Raw genomic sequence first — 24,044 nt, forward strand, 5'->3', positions numbered from 1 at the left:
ACTTTTAAGATCTAAAAACTGAAAAAATAATTAGGGATTAGGTCATATTATTAATTTTATATATTCAAGACTTTTTAATTAAATGAAATTATTAGATTTGTTCGATCTCTATGTCCTCTTCCAGTTTTAACTGATGAATCTAGTGTTTGTTTATCTTTATACTCCTTTCATGAAACTACTTAAAAAATTTGTAAATGATAGTAGATTATTGTTGGGGGATAGAAAGATTTCATGCAGATGAAAAGCCAGACTATCAATAATCAATTGATCAATGGCCATTTACCACATACTACTGCAAAGGCACTGTGCTTGATGGAAGAAAACAAAGATAAATTGAATTCTTGGCCTTACTTTAAAAAAGCATATAGAATAATTTTGGGAAAATACAATATGTGGACATTGACATCAAAGCCATCAATCTAAAGCAGGGTTTGACATGTGTGTTGGAAACTATAACCAAGTCCTACATTTCAGAATCAGGAGAGGTCACTTAAAAAAATTGTAAACTGAACTGTGAATCATGTTTGTTTTACTAATTTCCTTCTAAAACCATTTCTGGACTGCTCTTTTAAAGACAAGCCAACCATTTGGGTCTAGATTATTACAAGTTGTAAGTCTGAATTACAATGACAAGGCATTCCCATAAACTGAGGCGACCACTAAGATATTCTGCAATACAAAGGGCCATTCATCAAAATTTTAAGGATAAATAAATCAACTGAAATTGATTATTTTAGAGTTTCCTTCACAGATGGCTCTTTGCCTAAATGGGCAAAACAAAGATAATCGCAGCTCGAGGTGATCAGACCTAAAACAAGGGCATCATTTGATGTGTTCATTACGTTAGACATGGCACCATGATTGTTCACAGAAATAGAGCAACATATCTATCCTTTGGCAAGTTAAACTTTAACTGGATAGAAGAAGGGATGTATGAAAATATGGTAACAATACCATTGAAGAATTGATGATTATGAAATGAGTGCCAATGAGAGTACATTTGATGATCTATCAGAGAAGAAAAGAGAAAACTGATTAGATTTGGCTCTAAAATGTTGGATTCTGATATTTTACTTGTGTGTTCAGGAAATATTTACTGAGTGTCTAGTATGTGCAGGCACTGAAGATGCAGCTGTAGACAAAGCCAACCAAGGTTCATCCTCATGAGCTATGAAAATGCAAAGTAATCAGATAGGTGGGAAGAGAGAAGAGGGCCTCAAACTTGGAATAGTAGATGAAATGGTAGATGGGGGAGTCCAAAGCCATGTTCGGAAGCCAAATGAAAACACCAGTTAAAATAGGACACATGCTTATTAAAAAAAAAACTGTGGGAGATAACAATGGAGAGAGAATTTAAACCCAAGAAATTTATCTTCACTATGGTGTATGTATGTGTGTATATATATGTATACATATATATATATACACACATATATACCACATACACATATGCATCACATATATACACTATATATACTATATATACCATATACATACACACAGTATATATATACCATATATATGATATATATATGATGTTGTATTGAGAGATCCACAAATTTAAGCTTAAAATTAGGTTAACCCTTAGTATGCTTACTGATGGGAAATTGCCTTAAAGATGCACCTCACATACCACTGATACTGGGCTTAAGATTCATGGACTCCATTAGTATGTTAATAGATGGTTCTAGATCTAAGACTCAGTTCAGTAGCACATTTTTTGAAAGGAGGAATGGAGATCAATATGCACATCAAGCATCATTCTGATGTAGAAGTATCTGTAAATCACTCCAACAACTGTCTCAAATCTTCAAATGTGAGGCCAAGAGCTTGCAGGGAAACATAAAAAGAGTTTGCATGAGAAAAAAAGGAGTTTACTTCAAAGAAAGCAAAATTTGATTCAAAGCAAATTGAAAGAACTTGGCAAAATTTAAGATAAATCTGGCTGTTTTAAACTTAAGCTTTTGATCTTCTCTTTGTTGAAAAGCTGCATAACTTTAAAATAATAACAATATTTTAGATAGCCATTGAAAATATGACTTCTATCTACAGAGCTCTATTTACAGGAGTAAATTAGAGTGACACTAAAATTGTGAAAATTCTCAAGAAATGACAAGCTAGTTTATTTGTGATTATAAACAAAGGAAATGAGTTAAGTGGGAAATAAATTAAGTTGCAATACTGGGCAAACTTTACTGGCTCTTCTCTGATAAATCTCTAAGCTTGTTTTTAGGTCCCTTGCTGGGCATCTTTGTGATAAAATTGTCTGACGTGCCCTGGCCCTTCTACCAGACCAGCATGCCCATAAAGCAGTGAAGGCCAATGTTCTATTTGCTTCAATATCTTACAGTGTCTGTTACATTAGTTTTGTTAAGGTTTGGTAGATTCACGTAAGGTCTAGCCACATATTAGATGGTTTAAACACAGAATCACATGGTTGTGTAATCTGATGAATGGAAAGAACTTTGACAATCATCTTCTCTAATTCTTTAATTTTTAAAACTGAGGTCCAGTAACTTGATCTCTTACTCCTGTTCATGTTTTAATACCATGTCTCTTGTTCATCTTTTTTTTCTTACTTCCCTTCAACATACACTCACTCATGCCAGCAAAATTCTATGTATCACAACTTGATTATTTTAGGTGGAAACTTGGCTCATTCTTAACCCATACCTTTTCCTCACAAACCCCACTCTACTTTCAATGGGTCTTTCTGATTGTGCTTCAGAGTACATTTGGTCTCTCTCTTCTCCATTCTCACTGCTACCACACTTGCTCCAGCTGTAGTGCAGAACACCACACACTGGTTATCAATGGCAGAACTCCAGACACTTCTGTGCACTGCATTGTGGTGTCAGAGTTGCCAAGAAAAACACATAATCAAGCACTGGGTGGAATGATGCTTTACTCACCCAGAGATGAGACAGAACACGTTCAGCTCCAGTAGTAGGTAGTGGTTCCCAGGGGCTAATGGGTCCCCATAGCCAATGCAGGATAATAAGTCTATCTGTACTTCTGTCAACCCACAGAAGAAGGACCCCAAACCCTCTTCTGTGGCATTAGAGATACTGAAGGCCTGGGGGGGCGCATGTGCCTGAGGGGTACAGAGTAGTGTGTAACATACACACACTGAGTCTGAAACAGAAAGGTAGCCCAACACAAAGTGATAAGCCCAGCACAAGCTGTGTGGGCTCTTTATTCCTTGCTTAGAAAGTATTCCAGGCCAAAAGCTTATTGATTGGGATGACATTGGCTAATAAAATTATAGATATTTCAGTCACATAGTTCTATAATACATTTCCATATATTGTATTGTATTTACCACCCCAAGTCAAGTCTCCTTCCATCACCACTTCCCCCTGTACTCTCTTCTACCTCCCCCAAGCCCCCTTCCCCTCTGGTAATTGCCATGCTATCGTCTATGTCTGAGTTTTTATTTCTTTTTTGTTTAATCCCTTCACCTTTTTCACCCAGCACAGCAACCCCCACCCCTTGCCAGCTATCAGGCAGTCTCTCTATCTATGAATCTGTTTCTATTTTGTTTGTTAATTCAGTTTGTTCATTAGATTCCACACACTAGTGAAATCATGATTCTTGTCTTTCTTTGACTGGTTAGTAAGGCTCATCATTCTTCATGCAGCTGAGTGGGGGCAAAAGGCTGCTTGCAAAGAAGACCGTTCCCAGCACAGTCATATTTACTTCCACCAAGACTATTGTTAAGTTTTTGAGATTCTTGCCTTCCCCTGCATTCCCCAGCACCTAGTTGTGCTCTACACAGCAATCAGAATGATCTTTAAAAAAATGTAAATCTGATCATGTAATTCCCTTGCTCAAAATCTCTTAAGAACCTCTCAGTGTAATTGAACTAAAATCCAAACTTACCAAGATGGTATGAGGAATTATCAACCCCTGGCTAAATCTCCAGGGTAACTTTTTGGCATTCACCTCTGCCCACTGCCCTTCAAAGCTTATGCTCCCACTATTGAACCACCACGCTTCTTTTTAATAACTCCTTCTCAATACTTTAATACTTTTTTGCATGCATAGATCATAAGATCAGGAGAGATCATAAACAAGCTTGGAAGTAACATTGTTGCTGATTCTTTAAAAAGTATGTAAGTACTCTGATGCTTGAGTCTTAAAGGTGTTCTGAAGGGACATTTTACTTCCAGCCACAGACACCTGTACCCACATGTGGCTTCCTTGGAAGCAGGGAGGAAATAGACCTCTGACTGTGCAGGTATGCCCTCTTCCCACCTTCCTTCTCAGTCCAAGTGTCAGGCAATGCAAGGGGGCCTAGGAGAATGATTCCTCAATGTAAAGACTTTCATGAAGGGTGCTTTACTGTTGTCCAAATTTTTGATGTTCTCCTTCCTGAAATGATGGCAGGACTAGGTAACAAACACACAAATAAGTTACAGTAAATGACTAGTTTGGACTCCTGTGGTAGACACTGACCCACGTGAGTTTGAGGTGCTTCCCAGACTATGACCTTTGTTGTCACACATTTCTGTCCTTTGTGAATGCCTAGTTATATCAGGTATATTTGGTTATTCTGGGTCAAGCTACCCAAATGTTAGTAATTCTCGAAATTTTTTTGATTTTTTCCAGGGTCTCAATAGAGAACGTATAAAATCACACAAGTTCAGCAGTTCAGCAGAAATATTTTGGGTTTTCTTTTTCATTGTGCAAAATGATAGCATGGATATGTGTTTTATTAGCTTCGATTTTCTCTCAGTAGGTATTCTCAAATCACAATTAAAATTAAATAGATTCACCAGAAGTCTTCAATCAAAATTATTATTTCTGCTGGGATTTCTTGATCCCTAGATTACATATATGGATTTCATGGGGAAGGAAAAAGAAACCAAAATTCTGAAAGGAGAAAAATGGAATCCTTCTTATATATTGGATGTGGACCTTAGCCATTAAAGTAAAGTTTGACCAGTTCTATTCGAAAATCAAGGCCTTGAGCTGCTGCTACTCTTTCTGCTGCCTCCTCCCCATTGAAAGCCTGCTCCTTTAGGTGCCTTCTTTCTTTGGTCTTTGTCTGTAAATTCTGAATAGAAGACTCAGAGTATGTTTTCGACAGGAAAAAAATCATATTTTTTCCTGTGACACAAACCGAAAGTAAGAAGTGTTGCAAGGGAACTTCAGTGGGGCCCTTCACACTCATGGGAAGGTTCTGCTTTATTTATAGATACTATACCTTACACAGCACCTAATATGGGGCGGGCAAAAGTGCGTTTCCAATTATAATACAAGTAGTTGATGCAATAATCAATAAATAATAACACAAGAATAAACTGTGTTTTGTGTACTTGCAACTGTAAACCTACTTTAGCTAACACCTGTATGTGCTCATAAAGTACAATAAGAAAAATGAGCTCTTAGTTTAAAGATTGACTCTAAAGGTCAATCTTTAGTTTAAAGGTAGAAGGCAATTTAATCTTTGGATAATATGCTAAATTAAAGTTTTCAAACAATTTTAATCCAGTAGATTCTTGTTTTAATGATCTTTGGGAGTGATTGGATAATCTCTAGCTAAGCGTTCTGATTATGGCTTTCCCTGTTACTGGGGCTTGGTCACTGTTCATTCAGGAGAAATGCGGGATGTGAATCTCACACTATATCACACCCATTCTGCCTTCGTGGAGTTTATAGTATGAGGACAATGAAAACACACGTGATGTATGGCAAGAATTAAAGAACAACACCAGGCTGTCTTATGTGGTAGAAAAGGCAGTTGCAGAAATCTGTTAGTGCTTCTCCATCTTTCTGTAAATATTTACCACCTCCAAAACTGTGGTGGCCTTCAGATTCAGTGTTTTGGCCCACGTTCTTCTGTCCAGAATGCCCTTCTGGATCTTGGGCACCTAATGACACCTTATCCATTATTCAAGATGCAGCCCATGTTCTTCCCTTCCTGGAGCTCTTTCCTCGTTATCCCCTTCCCAGTGGACATCACTAAGGATTATGTCATTTGTGAGTTCACAGTACCATGCAATTATCATGTAGCATTGTTCTTATATGTTTTCGTTTGCTACTGGCCTGTGAGCTCTTTGAGGAAAGAAACTAGTATTGTTTGTTGTTGCATTCCTCAGGCAATAGGATGATGCCTGCCACGTAGTAGGGACTCTCTCAGTGTTGACTGTGTGGGTCTGAGTTCCCCAGAGAAAAAGAACCAATACTATACACATACATACACACAAGATATATATGTGTGTGTAAACATTTACAGATATATCTATATTTAGAGATATATAAATATATATATTTACAGATATATAGATACATAGCTCCTGTATAATATATGTTATGGATATGTATCTCCTGTGTACTATATACAAAATGTAAACATATTTATTGTAAGAAATGCACTAAGTGAAAACGGATGCTGAGATGTGCTAAGACCTGCTGTTGGCAAACTGCCAATCTCAGGAGGAAGATGGTATAGCTCCAGTCCTCATCTGCGAGTCCGAGAACCAGCTGATGGTGTGAGTTCCAGTCCAAAGGCATGACTGGGGTCTCATCTCAGAGACGGTCAGACAGAGAGAGTGAATTTTCTCTTATTCCATTTTGGGTTCTATTTAGTCCTTCAGTGGGTTGGATGCGGCCCACCCACATTGAAGAGAGCAACCTCATTCTGCAGATGTAAATATTAATGTCATCTAGAAGCACGCTTACATGTGCATCCAGAATGATGTCTAACCAAGTACCTCTGCACCCGGGGCTCCTGACTGACCGACTGACCAACTCAGTGGATGCAGGAAGAATTTGGCAATCCCCAGGTGATGACACAAGCAGTGCTGGTAGGGGTGAATGGCAGGGTTATCAGCAGAGCCTAAAGCAAAAATCCAACTCAAGAGCTTGCTTTTCTGTTATGTGGGCGATTCACCTGCCTCGATTTAAGCACAGTTTTATGAGTAGGCCCAGCGATATCAGCCCCACTAACAATCAACTTCATGAATGTTGTGGCCGTTAAGTATCCACATCCAATGAGACTTAAGCCTGATGGAAAGCAAGCCTGAATTCTGTAACATTATTCATCACTATTTTGTATAAACCAATCTCATGTTTCATGATGAGAATTCTGTCTGTAGAATAAAGAATGAAAACACAGTTATTGTCAAAGTCTGTGGAGATAAGCATGTCTCCATAAAATCTATATGCTCATGAATAGCTGCTTGCAGTTTACATGGAATATAACACACTGAACAGAGTATTAGAATTATTAGCATAATCATTTTGGATATTTAAAAATACTCTTGTTTTAGAAAAATATGAGAAAGTTACTTTTCATCATTTTAAAAAATGTTTATTAATGTGATTTTATATGATTGTATAATGTTAAGTACAGTGGCTATACCAGAATCTGCTTGCACAATCATCAATTGTTCCATTGATTCATTTTTTTAATCATTCACTATTTTAAATATGGCTGCATTAAGTAATTTTATATATCTAACTTTTTTCCCCTTTTATATATGCATCCTTGGGTTAAATCACTATGATGTTCATGGCCAAATCACTTTTCAAAGGTAGTGTATTAATTCACACTTTCTAAAGCACTGCCAGTTATTATTTTGAAATCTTTGCAACATTAATAGGTTAAAACAGCAATTTTCAACCAGTGTGCTGTAAGAATTTTTAAAACATGCCATATCTAACTAGCCAATGGCACTGACCTCTTTTCCTTTGGACTGTCAAATAAAAAATAAATGACAACAGCCAATACAACAGTAGCCATCTGGTGTGAATGAATCAAAATGATACTCATTTTTTGTCAGATTGGCAAAAAATACATATTTTTGGAATGCTGCAAAATTTTAGTAGTTTATGTGTGCCATGAGGTAAAAAAGATTGGTTAAAGCACTGTATCATTTTGCTTATATTTTAGTTGTTGAATATTAATGAACATTTCTCTTCATTAAAAGTCTTTCCTTTAAAGAATTCCTATAGAAAAATCTTACAGTGAAGTAACACAAGCAAACACACAACTCCTAATTGATCTGCGTTATAAATATTGGTTTTCTTCGTGCACAAGTCAAAGACCCACATTAGTCATCAAAGTCATGGCAGCACAGCTAAGAGGAAAGGTGGCTGCCCCTGTACAGGGGCTGCTGTCTAGCTCTTTCTGTAAGAAAAAGTCTGTTCCATCCTTCATGTGGAATAATGGCATTGACGGTCAATACAGTTTGACTAGATTTATGAAGGATCTATACCCAGAGAAACAACAACACGTTGAGTTTGAGGAAAAAGGGTATAAAGCTCTCTTCAGTATTTAATCTTAAACTGGGAATTAGCTACCATATATTAGCTCAGATGGATGAAAGAAAAGCTATTAGAATTAGCTATCTAGGAAAATATTTCCAATTTGACTCTGAAATTAGGAAAAGCCATGGAGGGGCCAAGCTGCTTCATGCTTGTGTGACTGCTAATCATGAGACCGAGGGGAATGGGGCTGTGAGCCCATGAGTGTCATTCATATCTGAGAAAATGTCTCCAGAAAAAGTTGGGAGGGGCGTGGCATCCAGCTCTGGGTTTGCCGGCCGATCCCAGGCAGTGCCACTCATGCTAAACTTCATGCCTCCGGTGGTGGCACTCTCTTTTCTTGATTCTTGTAAAAGCAGTGTGCAGGCTACCAGGGACCCTAAGGCTGTTACAAAGAAGGTTGATTTGGAGAATCCGGAATTACTCCACGGATGTGAAGGCCAAGAATCTAGCAAGGCTAATTGGTGATATTGTAATAGCCCAGCATTCAAACTGGCTCTTGATCACCCAGAGATCACAGGAGTCCCCAAAGAACCACCTGGTACCAAGCCTTATGTATAATCATTCTCCAGGAATCGGGCAGAGTACTGGCTCTTCATAGCATTTATATTGGACAAACCCCGAGAAAGACTTAGTTGACGTTTCTTCTTGACATTTTTTTTTTTTTTTTTTTTGCTTAGGGAGTGAGTTCATTGTGTGCTACTAATCTGGCAGAGCCGGACAAACTGACTGTGTAATGTGCCTTGTCCTTTCACACTTCTTCTGTGACACCTTTCTGATCTGATGCTCCATTAATTGGCCACATGGATGTTTCTTGTCATTTTCCACACCAGGCATGGGTGGCTGTCACCCCAGACACACTTAGTAGATTTGTTTCCAATGCCACTTTCAAGCCACTGACCACCATCCTGCCACCTAGGAGTCTGTAATTTTTCCAATGAAAATGAAGAAGCTAAAGCTAAAAACAAAAACCTTTAAGAGGTAAAAAAAAAAATGGGAATGGTAAATCTCAGAGGAACATACCTACAGAAATATACTCATAACAAATTCCTGGAATTCTTTATTGGTCTTCTGGCTGCTAAAAAGAACCAAATCTAGAGAACTTCCCTTTGCATTATCTCTCTTCTCTTTTCCTGAGCTAATGTGAGAATTCAAAGGAGGGTAAACGAGGTCTGGCTTTGAAGGGGGCTTTCAGGCTATAATTTGGAGCAAACAAAGCAGTAACCACAGCTCTTCTCCGGCAGTTGTAGAATATCACCCCGCTGCTGAATATTTAAAAGTGAGGCATGTTTCCAACCCCAGGGTCTGTCCCCCACTTGATACGTCTCTTTTTATTAAATGAACTTTAATTCCTTAATAATTAGACCTTCCATTGGAGGAGATGAGGATCCTGATAGTCCGCCAAAGAGGCTAGAGGGCAAAGGGGAAGAATGTGCCAGTTTCAGATTAGAGTTTCAAAAGAGAAATGGGCCCATTCTGAGTGTGTGGGTGGGGGAGAGGTCTTCCTAGAGGCGGAGGGAACCTTGGCATAAACCTGGACTGTGAAATGCTTTATTTGCACCTATGCTTAAAAAGCAAAATGGTTTAGAGTGAAATGAATCCGAGCGTGCCTACTGAAGATATTCAAACTTTCTGACTGTCCGGATATGATGGAAAGATTTCTCTGGTCCCTGTGGTGCGTCTGTGCGTGAAGACTATTGTTATCACTATTTTAATTCTAATACGTTTGATGTCCCTGCAGACTGAGCAGCTTTTCATTCATTGCCATGGTGATTTTTACCTCATTTTTTTTAACATCACAAAGGAAAAGCCCACATGAAAAATGTTTGCTGCATTTGCTGTTAACATTTCTACTGCCCGGGTGACAGCCAACAGTTTGGTTGTCCTAGCTCCTGAGAAATATGTATTGGCCAGACTGGACTGATGGCTGCGGCCTTTGGACAGCCTGTGCCAGATGGGTGGGGGCTGGCTCAGAGAAGCTGGTAACTGGTTCCTGGGGACAGCGGTTTGAAGAAATCACATTCAAAATGTGTATCACTGGTCCAGAGTTTGAATTTATGGGGCTTAGATAAAATAGTCGTGGGTGCACAAAGCATAGCTCCTTCTTCCCCCCCCCCATACAATCTCTTTTCAGATGGAAGGCTTGATGGGTTGACACTTATGTAGTCTCAGCTGTTTTATACTTTCTCTGAAGAAATCCCATTTTCACCCTCATTTATGCCTCCCTAGCCTCTGCCTCACAAAACTTAGAGCCAGGGATATTTTCCTGAATGAATGAATGAATGAATGAATAAATAAATTTTCAACAAGTATTTGATGGACAATTGTATGTCATGTAATACACTAAGTCCTCAGAGTACAGGATAAAATGGATCCATCCCTGCTTTTATGGAATTTATAGATTAGCTGGGAAGATGGCTCTTAAATAAATTTCCTGGTTAACTGATTACAATGGAAATAAGTGCTACAAAGGGGACATACAGGAATGATTGGGTCTGCCTGGGTTTAGAGACAGCCTTTCTGAGGAAGTGAGAATCTGGATACTGTGTTGGCACTGTTGGGCCCCAGGAATACAAGCACTGCATCACTGAAGAGCCGATGGTAATAAAGTCTTCACTTCTTGCAAGGATAGTTAGTCAATGTTCTAGAAAAGAATTGTGCTTGTAGCTGTTTAACAAGCTTCGAACAGCATTTAACAAAGTAACATATATAGGCACCTAATGAATCCTCTTTGTGTTAAAATTACTATTAAAGAATACCTGAAGGGTCTTATATAGAAATCAAAATAAGCAGGATGAGAGCCATGTCTCCATGGTGCTCTCATAACGGCTCTACACCTTTTTCTCACCACACCTAATGCTTACTCTATGACTGTACTTAGGAGAGTTGACATCAATAAAATTGCTGAGGCTGAAGCCAAGGCACTTTTACTGACTATTAGTCACTTATAAAGATTGAATTATAAGTGTCTGTGTTTGTCATTTCTAGCACAGAGCTCCAGTACGTGTCTGACATTTTAATACATAAAACATATTCTTTTATATTGATGGTTCCTGAACTGATCCCCCACTAGGTGCTGTCATTGTTAATACATGAATGTGCAGAAAATGTGTAAGCCTATAAGGTGACTGACCTGGGGCATTTCCAGCAAATCCAGGTATTTCTAGATTTAAAGTGGTCATAGTGTCCTGGGCCAGACTAGGCGTGAGGGTAAAAACCTTGACTACAATTCATTCTTGAACACAGCCTTTGCCAAGGCCGACAGTGACAGGCCTCCACAAAACCCCCCACATAGGTTTGTGTGCTATTTTTAGTAGTATGGTACTTCAGGCTGATATTTGCTTATAATTATGACAGTCGAGAGAGAATGTACTTATGAAACAAGAGAGTTTTTACCCAAAGCTGTGCTTATTGATCCTTGGAGCAGGAGTGGGGAAGTAATGATAGGTAAAAGAAAGTCTTGAGCTAGTCTCACTGAGATTGAGGAAATAAGGTATTTCAAGAAGTATAATAATTCAGTCCTAAAGTTTGTTTTTAATCATTCATATATAACATGAAGTGTTTAATAATATACTAGCATATATTATTAAATGTATACTTACATTTAATATGCAAACGTGCCATGTAACATTTACATGCAGATATTTAAATGTTATTTAATTACATATTTATATGTTCCTTGCATGTAAATAACATGGGTTTATATTATGTATATAATACAAAGCATCAGTTTGCTCATATCCCCTTCTCATCTGTAAAGTGAAGACAATAATACTTTAAGAGCGGCTGTGGAGGATTCAATGAGGTCATTCATAAAGGGGCTTGGAATAGAGTAAAAGGTAAAACTGAGACCTCGTGCAAAGTCACCTAGCTGGTTAAGTGACAAAGCAGAAGAGGGACCCCAAGTAATCTGGCAGCCAGATATATTAGAAAGTGGAGAGATGCATTAAACATAGTTAACAAAATTTGGATATTTGCAATGCTTTGTTTAAATATTTAGGGTCACATAGAACCTCATTAAATATTTAGGTACTTTTTCTTTTAGTAGATATTTGATATACTCTGTATGCAAAAAATACCAAAAAAACACCTACACAGAAATATAAACACTTTTCAGGCTGTTATCTATACAATCAACTACATCATACTATCAATGAGTTATGAGTATTATAAAAATTCAAAAGGTTGAGAGATGATTTCCAGGAAGCAAGACTAAGGGAATGGGATTTTTTTGACTCAGTACCTTAAGAATGACTACAGTTTTGATAGGAGAATATTAAGGGACAAAAATATCATGAGAATTAAGTCAAGAGGAAGCCTTAGGGCACAGGACTGCTCAACAGATTGGAGAATTATTTTGCAGAAGTTATGGAAGATGAGACCAGAAGGTGCATTGTGCTAGATTCTTGGGTGCCGAAATTAGGGCATAAGACTGTAACAGGGTGCAGCCAAGAGGGGGGCCCCAAAAAGGGATTTGGAATGGGGTTCAGAACTCAGGATGTCCAGGAAATATTAGAAAGACATATAAGATGGCCTCACTCCTTACCTACCCCCCCACAGGTGTCAGCTGGGGGAAGGGACAAATGGAGAGGGGCCATTGAGAGCTGTTTTGCGTAGCAACAGTTGTGCAGATAACCTCTAGAATGGTCATTTAACATATCTATAACCTTTAACTGGTTTCATAGATGTGTTAAATAGTTGTGTCCATGCTTTGAGCCAGGGAGAAGGGAGTGACTTCCACCCAAGATATAACTGGGAGACAACTCCCAGCCCCTGTTACAGCACCTGCGTGAGAGCTTGGAGATGATTGGCTCCATGCCATGGGCCATGCCTGCCCAGACTCACTATGGCAGCCCAGTAAAGCTGGAAGGATAGAGGAGTCCTGGCAGGTGTAGCCAATTATTGTGGGAAGAGTTGGAAATGGGGCTGCAGAGGAAGAATGGCTCGGGGATTTAAATGCAGATGCGGCAGCCATTGAAGAGGGAACCATGCACTTTCTGCCAGAATGGGGACTCCCACAGCCATGTGAGAGAGAATCACCATGTAGCTTTAGGAGAGAGTAGCATGTGGCTAAGCCAGAGGGGGGACCTCTGCAGCCATGTGAAGAGGAATACCATGAGGCTGGGGGTAGAGAGAATCACCACTTGGCTTCGCCCAAGTGGCAACCCTACCCTCTCTGCAGCTCTGGTGGAGAAAAGAACCATGAGGTTTTGACCAGAGTGCAGACCCCTGAAGCTTTGGTAGAAGAGGCCCACACAGCTTTGGGGTGCTCCCTTTGGCTGTGTGGCCTGGGAAGCAGGAGAGACTTTGCCTGGAAGAAGGGTGAAAGAAATCTTGCCAGTAAACCATGAGAAGGTGCCACATGATTTTGGATTCATTGGAGATCCTACCTGGATGGTGACATAGCTGATGGTGGCAGGGGCCTGAAACACAGATGTATGCTTCTTTTCCTGAGTTGCGGTACCCCGAATTAGGGCAGGGGAGAAGGGAGGACTGTGGGTATCTGTGGTTATCCTAAAGGGCTTTGATATTTTAGTGGGGGACATTGGGTCACTACTTTAAGTCTGTATAGCTCTAAATAATCCTTTCCTTTCCATTTCACAAATCTCTGGCATGGAGAGACATCTTACTTCTGGCGGTGGACAGATGCGCCCAGTAGGTGGTCCAAACAGTATTAGTATACTGTCCTTGGGGGGGGGGGGCCCTGTTGTTCTGTAACAGTTTTTGGTGTCCCTGGGTGGGCCAAATATTGCCCCTCCTTGGGACCTCTGTTCTGTAACAAGACAATACTAGAAATTTTTTGGAACTTCAGTTTCCTGAGTGAAACAAAAACTTTGGTGATTTAGTAACCCTAATCTTTTAACTATGGAATGGATTTGGGTAAGAAAAAAGTAGAGATGTAAAGACCATTTGTGCTATGATTACAATTGATCAGATGTAATCTGATGCGATGGAACCAGGCTGTTTTCATGAACAAGTAGGTGCTTGTTGAGCAGGTAACTATTTTTCACGAGGCTCCAGTTAAAATTATCTGTGAACAAAGCATAGAAATTGTTTGTATTGCATTAGAGCATTACAAGACCCTTCTGACAATACTGTATTTCATTCTTATGAGTTACAGTGAGTTTAATGTTCATTATTAGATACTCATACTCCTTGAAAATACAGCACTAAGTTGATAGCCTTTAACTACTTCTTCTTTTAATACTGTTGCTGGTTTGTACCCATTGTGCGACGTGAGTGCTACAATTCAGCATGATATTGAGAGCATTAATTCAAGCCATGTAGAGCCTCATAAACTTAGAATTGCTTTTTGATGTTCAGGGTTTCCTTTGTAGAGACAAAAAGAAAAAGCTACAAATCATATTTATAATTTCTCACTGTCAAAAAACCGACTAGTTAAAAGTTTTCAAACATTACACTGTTAAATTTTATATAGAAGGCATTTGTGGCCCCTATTTATTAAGGTCTGAAATCAGCACAGAACTCATATTGAATAAGCATGTGGAATAGTATCTGATTCCATTAAGTCTAATTATATGAACATATAATTTCATGCATCACGTATGATTCTTCCAGCTATAAGAAGTTTGTATAAAGGAACCAATTGTTAAGTAGCATTTTGAATTACTTTCATTTTATATTTTATTTTATGTTCTAGAATTTTGCAAGTGAATTTTTTAATGTCACTGACATTTAGATGTAAAATAGATATTTAGAATTTTATTCAGTGTGTATAACTTATATAGGACTATATATCTGAATATTTAAAAGTATTTAGATATTTCGTGAACTTATCAAAAATATTTTATTCTTAAATATTTTGTATAACATATATAATTTGTATATGAGGGTATATTATTTCCAACTATACTTTCTTCATTAAAAAATTATATGCTAGGGAAAAAGACCAAGAAGAAAACTATTAAACAAAAAAGCAGGAAACTTGTTTGAACATCTCATTGCAGTTTTGCCTTATATAGTATATACAAATTCTCTGTTGAAGTACATGCTTTAAATCATACCTAAGTCAATCAGTACTAGATTAATTTACCTTCTTTTGAATAGACTCAAGACTATACACTCCAAATGGCCTGGCAATTGGACTTTGTTCAATGAGCCAGCACCCAGGTTAACTGATTCCTTTTGTTCATCATTCAGCGGTAGATCCAGAAGTTACAGGTCAATTCTAATAACTAAACGAGAAGAATAGAGTTAGATTTGTACTTGGCATTCCCGGTATGTACATCTATGATTACAAAGCCTTAACTGGGGAGCCAGATGAGTAGTTTTAGTACCTACATGTGTGGGATAAATTAATATTAATGATTCTATGTGGTCTAGATTCAATCACTGTTACTGCTGGGCAACCTCAATACAACCTTAATATTGGATCTCTAGGTCTGCAGGTTTATTTATGTGAGCATGGCTATAAGAAGAGGTATTCTATCTTTAGCACGTGGCACCAATTCCATATGTGGTATTAGTGGAATTCACTCTTTATGAAAGTTGTACATAAGATTACATGATTTCTGCATCTTCTCAATCGTTTCTTCCTGTATTTGCCTGTTTCCTTTCCTACTTGGTGAGACTTGGCTTTACACTGGAGGATCTCTTTGCGGTCTTTGTCCAGTTTTGGTTGAGTGATAGTCACCTTGCTGGGGTAAAATCCCACACAAACCCTGTACTGTTAGTTTTGTCCTGCTGCACCTGTGCAGTGGAGATGACATACATCTACCCATGAACCTGGGCTACTTTGTCAGTTTGCTGGTCTTCGTAGTGTCCTCGCACCACATAACTTCATCAGCTTTTTGGATAGGCATGGATAGACCATTGTACTTCCATCTCAGCTCTTTGGGAGGATGAAAAGACATAAGCTTCCTGCAAATGTAGGACTCTTCTCATTGAGTCCTGCATTGAAATGAGGCATTGAAATGTCTTTCACAGTCTTTGGTCTGGGTGAGAAGTCACAAAGGAGATAAACTTTATTTTGACCATCGGCTGTCTGTAATGGATGCCAGTTCCAGTAATCTTGTGTTTCAAGACTCTTCTTCCTAAAGGGGACCAGAAATGTCGCCCTCTCCCAGAAAAGGGAACTTCTCTACAGCATTTCTGATCATCTCTCGTATTAAATTATAATGTTTTCACCTAGACCATTTTGCCTTTGCCCTTTTTCCTACAGCCAAATTTTCATCAGATTGCAGGGAAAATTAGACTTGTGAGAGTTAATAGATGTAAAATAAAAAGCAAGAGTACTTAAAAATGAATACAGTAGGATTTGTTACTCACTGAATATTGACTAAGTGAAATTTAAACCTGGACCTAGGAAATTTTCAGTTACTTAAAATAAATCTATAAAATAAAAATCACGATAACATAAAATGATAGCCAAAACTTGACTTAAACCCCAAACTGATGAATGAATAAAACTTTATTGTGAAATGCACAATTAAATGAATTCCAGTAAGATTAAAATAAAAATAGAAATATTGCAATGTAACTGCAAGGGATAGCACACGAATCAAGAAATAAGAATTATTTCATTAAGTTAACTCTAAGAATAAAACTGTGGTGTTTCTTCTGAAATATTTATCCTTTCTTCTTTGTTTTCCCATAGGACCACTGAGGTTCCTATCCCAGACAGAATCTGTCACGGCCTTCATGGGAGACACTGTGTTACTCAAGTGTGACGTCATTGGGGAGCCAATGCCAACCATACACTGGCAGAAAAACCAGCAAGACCTGACTCCAATCCCAGGTGACTCCCGGATGGTGGTGTTGCCATCTGGTGCTCTGCAGATCAGCAAATTTCAACCAGGGGACGTTGGACTCTATCGGTGCCTAGCCCGGAATCCAGCCAGTTCAAGAACAGGAAACGAAGCTGAAGTCAGAATTTTATCAGGTACTGTAGTGCTCTTTATTGTTTCCAGAATTATATTCTCCAGAGTCATTTAAACAACCATTTTTTCTTTGACAAATAGTTTGTATTTGCTTTAGGTTCTTTATTGTTTTGGGGGCTTTTGTTTTACATTTTTTTCTTTTCCTTTTCCTCTGAAACATTAGATGACGATATGCCAAAAGCTTTTATTTGTCCATGTGTTGTAGCTGAAGTTTCCAGAGAAACCAATATTTTCCTTATATTGGCTTCATTCATTCATTCACTGATTCCATTACTATTTGAATATTTCTTTGTACAAAGCCCATTGCTAAGCATTTTTATGTATTATTTTACATTCCTCTGATCACATTTTCTAAAGATGCAGGTGATGCTTAGCGATGTTAAAAACATTCCTTAAGTTAATATTAAATATTTATTTACTCATCTATTTACCCACTTGTTTTGGAGAATCATTGTGGTAACTACCAGGGTTATATAATGACTAAGACTGACACAGAGCCCGGCTTGTTAGAGTTCTGGGTGAACAGGAACATATATATCATTATACTAAAGAGTGATTGATAGTATAAAGAAAACCATTCCTCTCCATCTCTTATCTCGCTTTCCTTTCTCTGGCAAATCTCTAAGGCTCTGGGCTCTTCAAAATAATTACAGATCAGAATGGCTATTCTCTGGGATCTTGTCTCTTCCAATAATTGCTACTAGCTAATATCCGTGTCACATCTACTTCCTCATTTAGTCTCACTTGTGAAGCTCACTTAGACTCATGAAAATCACCAAAAAAGCCACATACTTGAGAAACTGTGACAGACTCCCTATCAAAGCATTGGTATTGGTATTCGTAATTCCCATGACTAGGTCATTCCAAAAGCCAACTGGCCCTTTGATTGAAAGTTTCCAGGTACTTTAATAAGGACATGTCTGAAACATCTTCTAATTATTTTCTCCTTAAGTGAAAGAGCTACTGACTTCAATGTGTTCATTAATAACCATCAACAACACCATCACCATCCATGCACTAAGCAGTGAAAGGTGCAAGAGTAGCATTTATTCCCAAGACATACATGCATTTATTTAGGCATCTATTAAACATAAACTTTTTAAATATTTATATCTACATATCCTGAATAATGCATCTGTTAAATCTATCACGTGGGAAACTTAGGTACACCACATAGAAAATTGGCAAGAATGTGTTTGACTATCTTAATATGACTGAGAGGTTATTTCCTTGTGGTATTAAGGGATAAAGTTGGACGAATTAAATATTAAATCTGAAATGGAAAATTTTGAAAGACACAGAGGCATTATACTCAAATCACCATTTACCTTTATTTGTTCACTGTGTAAACTCACATTTGCATGATAATCCATGGGGATTTATTTAAAGCCAAATTTTATATTCTTAATTTGGCTAAATCAAAAATATGCTGGCATAATTCGGAGGTGTCTGGGTATTTCTTACCTGAATGAAAACGGAAAAGTGTGAATTAATTACCTTCAATAAGAACCTTTCTCCAAGTTCTATTTGAATAATACAAACTTCAAAAAGGACTTATAAGCTGAGTAAATACACACACACACATTTGTAACCACACACATATTATTGTCAAACTTGGTTAAGCCCATCTCATTTTCTATGGATCACATAAAGGGACTGCTTAAGGGAACATGTTTGTCCCATTTATTCTTAAGTTTACAAGTTTGTTTAGAGGCCAAATATGCAGGTCCACAGCAAGTACAAAAATGAGTGAGAATGAATGAATGAATAATGACTGACTGGTTAATGCTGGCTTCTCTTAGTTGCCACTTATAGCTCTCTCATTTTAAAAATCATGTTTACCTTTTCTGAATTGATTTCCACTTTCCAATTTGAGGGAGTACTAATTGAAGGGAGTGATTAATTACATACATATGCTGCCTATTCTGTCTTCTAACGCTTATTTAATCCATTATGATGAAGTCAGTTAAAACAGAAACCTATCATTTTATTAGCATGATTTAGAAGCATTAAAGTAGAACCTGAATGGTTACCACTCTTTATCAAATACATCATATATATTTTTCCATTGTCATTTAAGTGCCATGTTGAGTGAAGCAGTTACCTATATTGCTTTAGTTTAACCCATAAAATGCTACTTAGAAGATTTGCAACTTTGTCCAACACTTGTTCTTACTACAGTTCATAATTCATGTAGAAAGTATTCAAATTTGTAATTTTGTGTGATCTTAGCCAAAAGGCTGAGAAGTGATATATTATTTTACTTACTCAAGGTTATGTGAGATACATTTCAAGCTGCCCCTTTCATATACAGGTACTTACTATCACCCAGTAATTGAGACCAATTAATATCAGTTTTTAAAAATCAAATGGCTGTTTTGAAATGCTGTCTTTCAACAAGCAGTTTTAGTTTATTCACCAAATAAATAAATACTTTCTTCAACAAAATTTTAAGTGACTCATATACCTGCCATCATGCTGGTTGCTAGGAAGACAAAGTTGGAAGACTGTGCCCTAACAGAGCTACTGTCTCGTGGGGGACATAGATCCAGCAGCACATGGACTGTGATGTGAGAGAAGAAAGCACAGATTGCCATCAGAGTACACGAGAAAGAAAAACACCAATGCGCCAATCTTGGAGAGCAAGTAGTAGCTAGGCAAAGAGAAACATGCCCCAGGAAAAAAGTGTTTATAAGCAAAGCATTGAGGAAAAAGAAACACTTTTCAGAGTTGCTGCACACATTCTGTTTAACTGGTTCATAGGGCACAGGAAGGGTTGAAGAGGGATAGGTTACAAGTAAGGAAGATGAATGGAAGAAAGATAAGGTGGAATGTATGGCATTAATCCTTCAAAGACGTGACTGAAAGCTGCTACTGCAGTGATATCTATCACAAGGGACAGAAATGAAGAGGGACAGAGAGATACTAAGGGCAGGTCTCTGAGGCATAACTGATGGGGTCTGTGAGGGAGGACCGGAGTTCAGGCTCAGTAAGAACCAGGAGTGGCACTTTCCCCCGAGACTGATAGTGGGGGTGGTGTCTTGTTCAAAATAAATCACAAAATTTTAAAAGACATTTTCTCATAACTATATTTTTCAGATTAAATGAATAATTACATCATTCAGTGGCACAAAAATTGATAATTAACTTAATTTTTTGATTAATGTTTTAAGACATAAATGGAATTATTGCTTATGAGGAATTGTACATTTTTAGCACTTTGTTAAAGTGTTGCAAAGGTTTTTTTGAAATATTGATGGCAAAACACTAAGAATTGAGTTGCTATAAAATCTCTTATCATATGTGCTGCAGAACATATGTGACCTGAAGTGGTCATTGTGATGGTCTAGTCCACTTTATTCAGTTCTCCTGAATAAAGTGGCACTCACATCCCTTCTGAGTGCCAAGCACTCAGTGGCACTGAATTGCTGAATTATAAATCTGCTTTGGACACTGGGTTAAATAAAATAATTGACCCATACATTAGAACTTTATTTCAGTTTTCTTAATTGCTTAGTTTAATTGATCAATTTCTAATTCAATCTACTGTTCATTCATTCAACTATAATTAGAGGAATCTGGACCCTGGATAGACCTGAACTAAAATATCTCTATAATTGGAGTCATTGGCTTTTAATGCAATAACTTAGACTAAAGTATATTTCAAATGATTTTTCTCTATAATATTTATTTTTATTTAAAGAAGTTTTAGCAGAGAACTTCCCCAAAATCATATTATTTAAAGAGAACATTATATTTTTAGTTAAAAAAATATAGTTTCAGTATTTTGGTCATCCCTAAGAATTATCACTAACTCAAAGGATGCATTAAAACTTTTGGTTTAATGAAATACAATTTATATTTTAATGTATACTCCATTTTGCTATCATTTGATTTTATAATTTCTGCAGAACAATGATCTGTATAGGATAACAAAAAAGAAATATTCATTGTTTTTAAATTTAGCATCAAGCCGGATAATTAATTCCTATAGATATATGACAATATGAGGCAGGGAATGGTAAATTCAGGAAAACATATTTAGTTCCAAATTAACACAGACCAGGAATGTACAAATTCTAGGTGGAAATTTTGGAAAGGCTTTATAGAGACGATTACTTTTCTAGATCACCAGGAGAGGAACATTTGTAGAAAGATGGCAGCAGATATAAATCTGGTATGGAAAGTTGGGTCTAACTTATGAAGAGCTTTGAAACCCATCCCAATCAATTAGACTTGATTCTGTTCATTTTATTGATGGATGGGAATTCTTCAAGGTTTTTGAGAAATGGGTTCCTTAAAATAAATATACACACAGCAAAAAGAAAATCACAAAGTAAAGAATGAATAAGATTAACATATTATTTTATTTTTTGTACTATACTTAATGAATGTTTTTCCACTGCGTTGATGGTTTTTCCACAGTCCACATTTCTTTTTTAGGCTAATTTTAAAGACAATTATTTTTATATTATGCTATAAACTGGAAAAATTTAGCCTTTCATAGACTTAAGTTGGATAAGATGGTTTCTTGAGCTTCTCTATCATATGTTCTGAGAGAAGAATAAAGTATAAGACTATATTTAAACCGTGTGAAACCCACATTCTCTATATATCAGATTTTATCCAGATATCATGAAGGAGTCAACATGTGTACTGTTACAATCCATTTCCATGAATTTGCTTCATATTATGCTGATCTTGGTCAATTAATGAATATTTTAAATTGCTAGTTTAAACTATTATTATAAGTTGTAAAATCATGGAGTCTCACACTAGACTCAGTAAAAATCTCAGTTATAAAACTTACTACTTGTGAAATTTAGGGTAAGTGATTTAATCTAGGTCTTCATTTATCTTGCAAAATGCAGGGAGTAAGTAATACTGTACATTTCATAGGGTGATTATGAGATCTTAATTTAACAGGCCCAGTACAATGCCTGGAATTTGGTCCTCAGTGGCTACTATAATTGTTTTTGGCATTTTAGAGATTCTAGTCTTTAAGAATCTGATTCTCCTGTCAAGATTATTTCTCCGATAATAAATTACCTGACTTTGATTCTAGATGCCTTAGTGTTCATTTATCTACTGGTATTTAATTACACCTTTTACTCTATTTATCAATAGTGCTAATTTCTTCATTTCCTTTTTACATCTATTAGAAACCAGCATCTTCTGCAACTATTTCTCCTCTAGTAGCTCACTGTTAATGATTTCCAGCTTCACCTTTCCATGAACAGCATTTTTTTTTTTTTTGCTATATACAATAACACAAGCATGGCTTAGAAATGGGAGTTAGAAGGTTCTGTAAATAAGACTTCTGGTGCTTGCTCTTCATTAGCCACTACCATCTCATTTAATACTCTTATATTGTTAATTTCTTTTTCTGTTAAGAGGAGAGAGTGGAGTAGATTAGCCTTGCTACTGAAGATCTCATTTATTATTTTATTCCACATCCATCCCCAAAACTGTCTTCATAATCCCAGTATTTAAGAGTTCAAGTTTGTTAGACAAACACTCTAATTACTGAAAATTGTAGGCCATGTTGAAATATAACAAGGGTCAAAAACCAATTATCATTAAATACGAGATGTTCCTACTTTTAGGTTTATTTTATTTTATTTAAGATTTCATTTGCTTGTTTTAGAGACAGGGGAAGGTAGGGAGAAAGAGAAGGAGCGAAACATCAATTGGTTGCCTCTTGTATGTGTCCAAAGCATGCACCAGCCCTATAACCTAAGCATATGTTCTGATGAGGAACCAAAATGATGAACTTTGACTTAGTTGGACAATGCTAAATCCCCTGAGCCACACCAACCAGGGCTTAGATTAATTTTTAAAAGCATAATAGTGTAAGTTGTTTTATGTTATTATAAAAAGCACACCAAAAGAAAAGATAACTCATATGCATACCAGGAATTGAACAGCCCAAGTTCTATGTCATGATTTGCCCTTGCCACCACAGTGGTAACTTTAGCTTTTCCTCTGTGGTAACCAGAGCCCAGCATAACATGGTAATGAATGGACAGCCCCGCTGTATAGGAATCACATATAGCAATTGAAGGTCAGGTCTTTCAAGCAGTGTGAGAGAAGCAGTGTTTCCCACGACAGTGATGAAGCAGTGTAATGTGTTAGTGAGCCTAAGCTGGCTTACTGTGGATACATAGACAATTTCTGTTTGGTTTTGAGTAATAAAAAATGTCTTCACTTTCTGGTGCTATTTTGGTGGCAATGAACAATGTCTAGGATTCCAAGTTGAAAGTACTTGGAATACTGGGGGACTATTACTTTTTCTTGCATGTCTATAATTCTGTTTTTGTTGTTTTTTAGGGATTTTATTATACATATATATATGCATATACACACACAGGCACACAAGTATATAACAAATGCATATTTGTATGTATCCATACATATTTCTTTTTGCCAAGTTTTTTTATTGTTGTTCAGGTACTGTTGTGTCCATTTTCGTCCCCACCACTCTCCCTCACCCCGCTCATCCACACCTCCCACCTTCAGTCCTTGCTCACTTTGGCTTTGTCCATTGGTACTTTATACATGTTCCCTAGTGAGCATGTATATAATTCTAATGTTACTAATGATCTCCTCTCACCAAATCATCAGATTTTCTTTTAAGTTTAATATATTGTATTGATTATGCTATTACAGTTGTCCTATTTTCTCCCCTTTATTTCTCTCTACCCTGTATCCCCTCCCACCATCATTCTCCCCCCCTTACTTCATGCCCGTGAGTCATACATGTAAGTTCTTTGGCTTCTCCATTTCCCATATTATTTTTAACCTTCCCATTGTCTATTTTGTACCCACAATTTATGCTTTTTATTCCCTTTTTCTTTTCTCACATTCTCC

The 24,044-nt window shown here is 37.2% G+C and overlaps 1 protein-coding gene across 1 annotated transcript in view; it reads left to right on the forward strand.

Annotated features, from left to right (window-relative positions):
- The window catches only part of DCC (DCC netrin 1 receptor), a 687,608-nt gene that overhangs the window by 126,233 nt on the left and 537,331 nt on the right, over positions 1 to 24,044 (forward strand). Inside the window, exon 9 of the mRNA XM_053664328.1 lies at positions 16,892 to 17,176. Coding sequence (XP_053520303.1) covers positions 16,892 to 17,176 — 285 coding nt within the window. The remainder of the gene's footprint in view (positions 1 to 16,891; positions 17,177 to 24,044) is intronic.

Source organism: Artibeus jamaicensis, unplaced genomic scaffold, assembly GCF_021234435.1.
Source record: "Artibeus jamaicensis isolate MK-2021 breed Jamaican fruit bat unplaced genomic scaffold, CSHL_Jam_final contig_354, whole genome shotgun sequence".
Classification (NCBI taxonomy): Eukaryota; Metazoa; Chordata; class Mammalia; order Chiroptera; family Phyllostomidae; genus Artibeus; species Artibeus jamaicensis.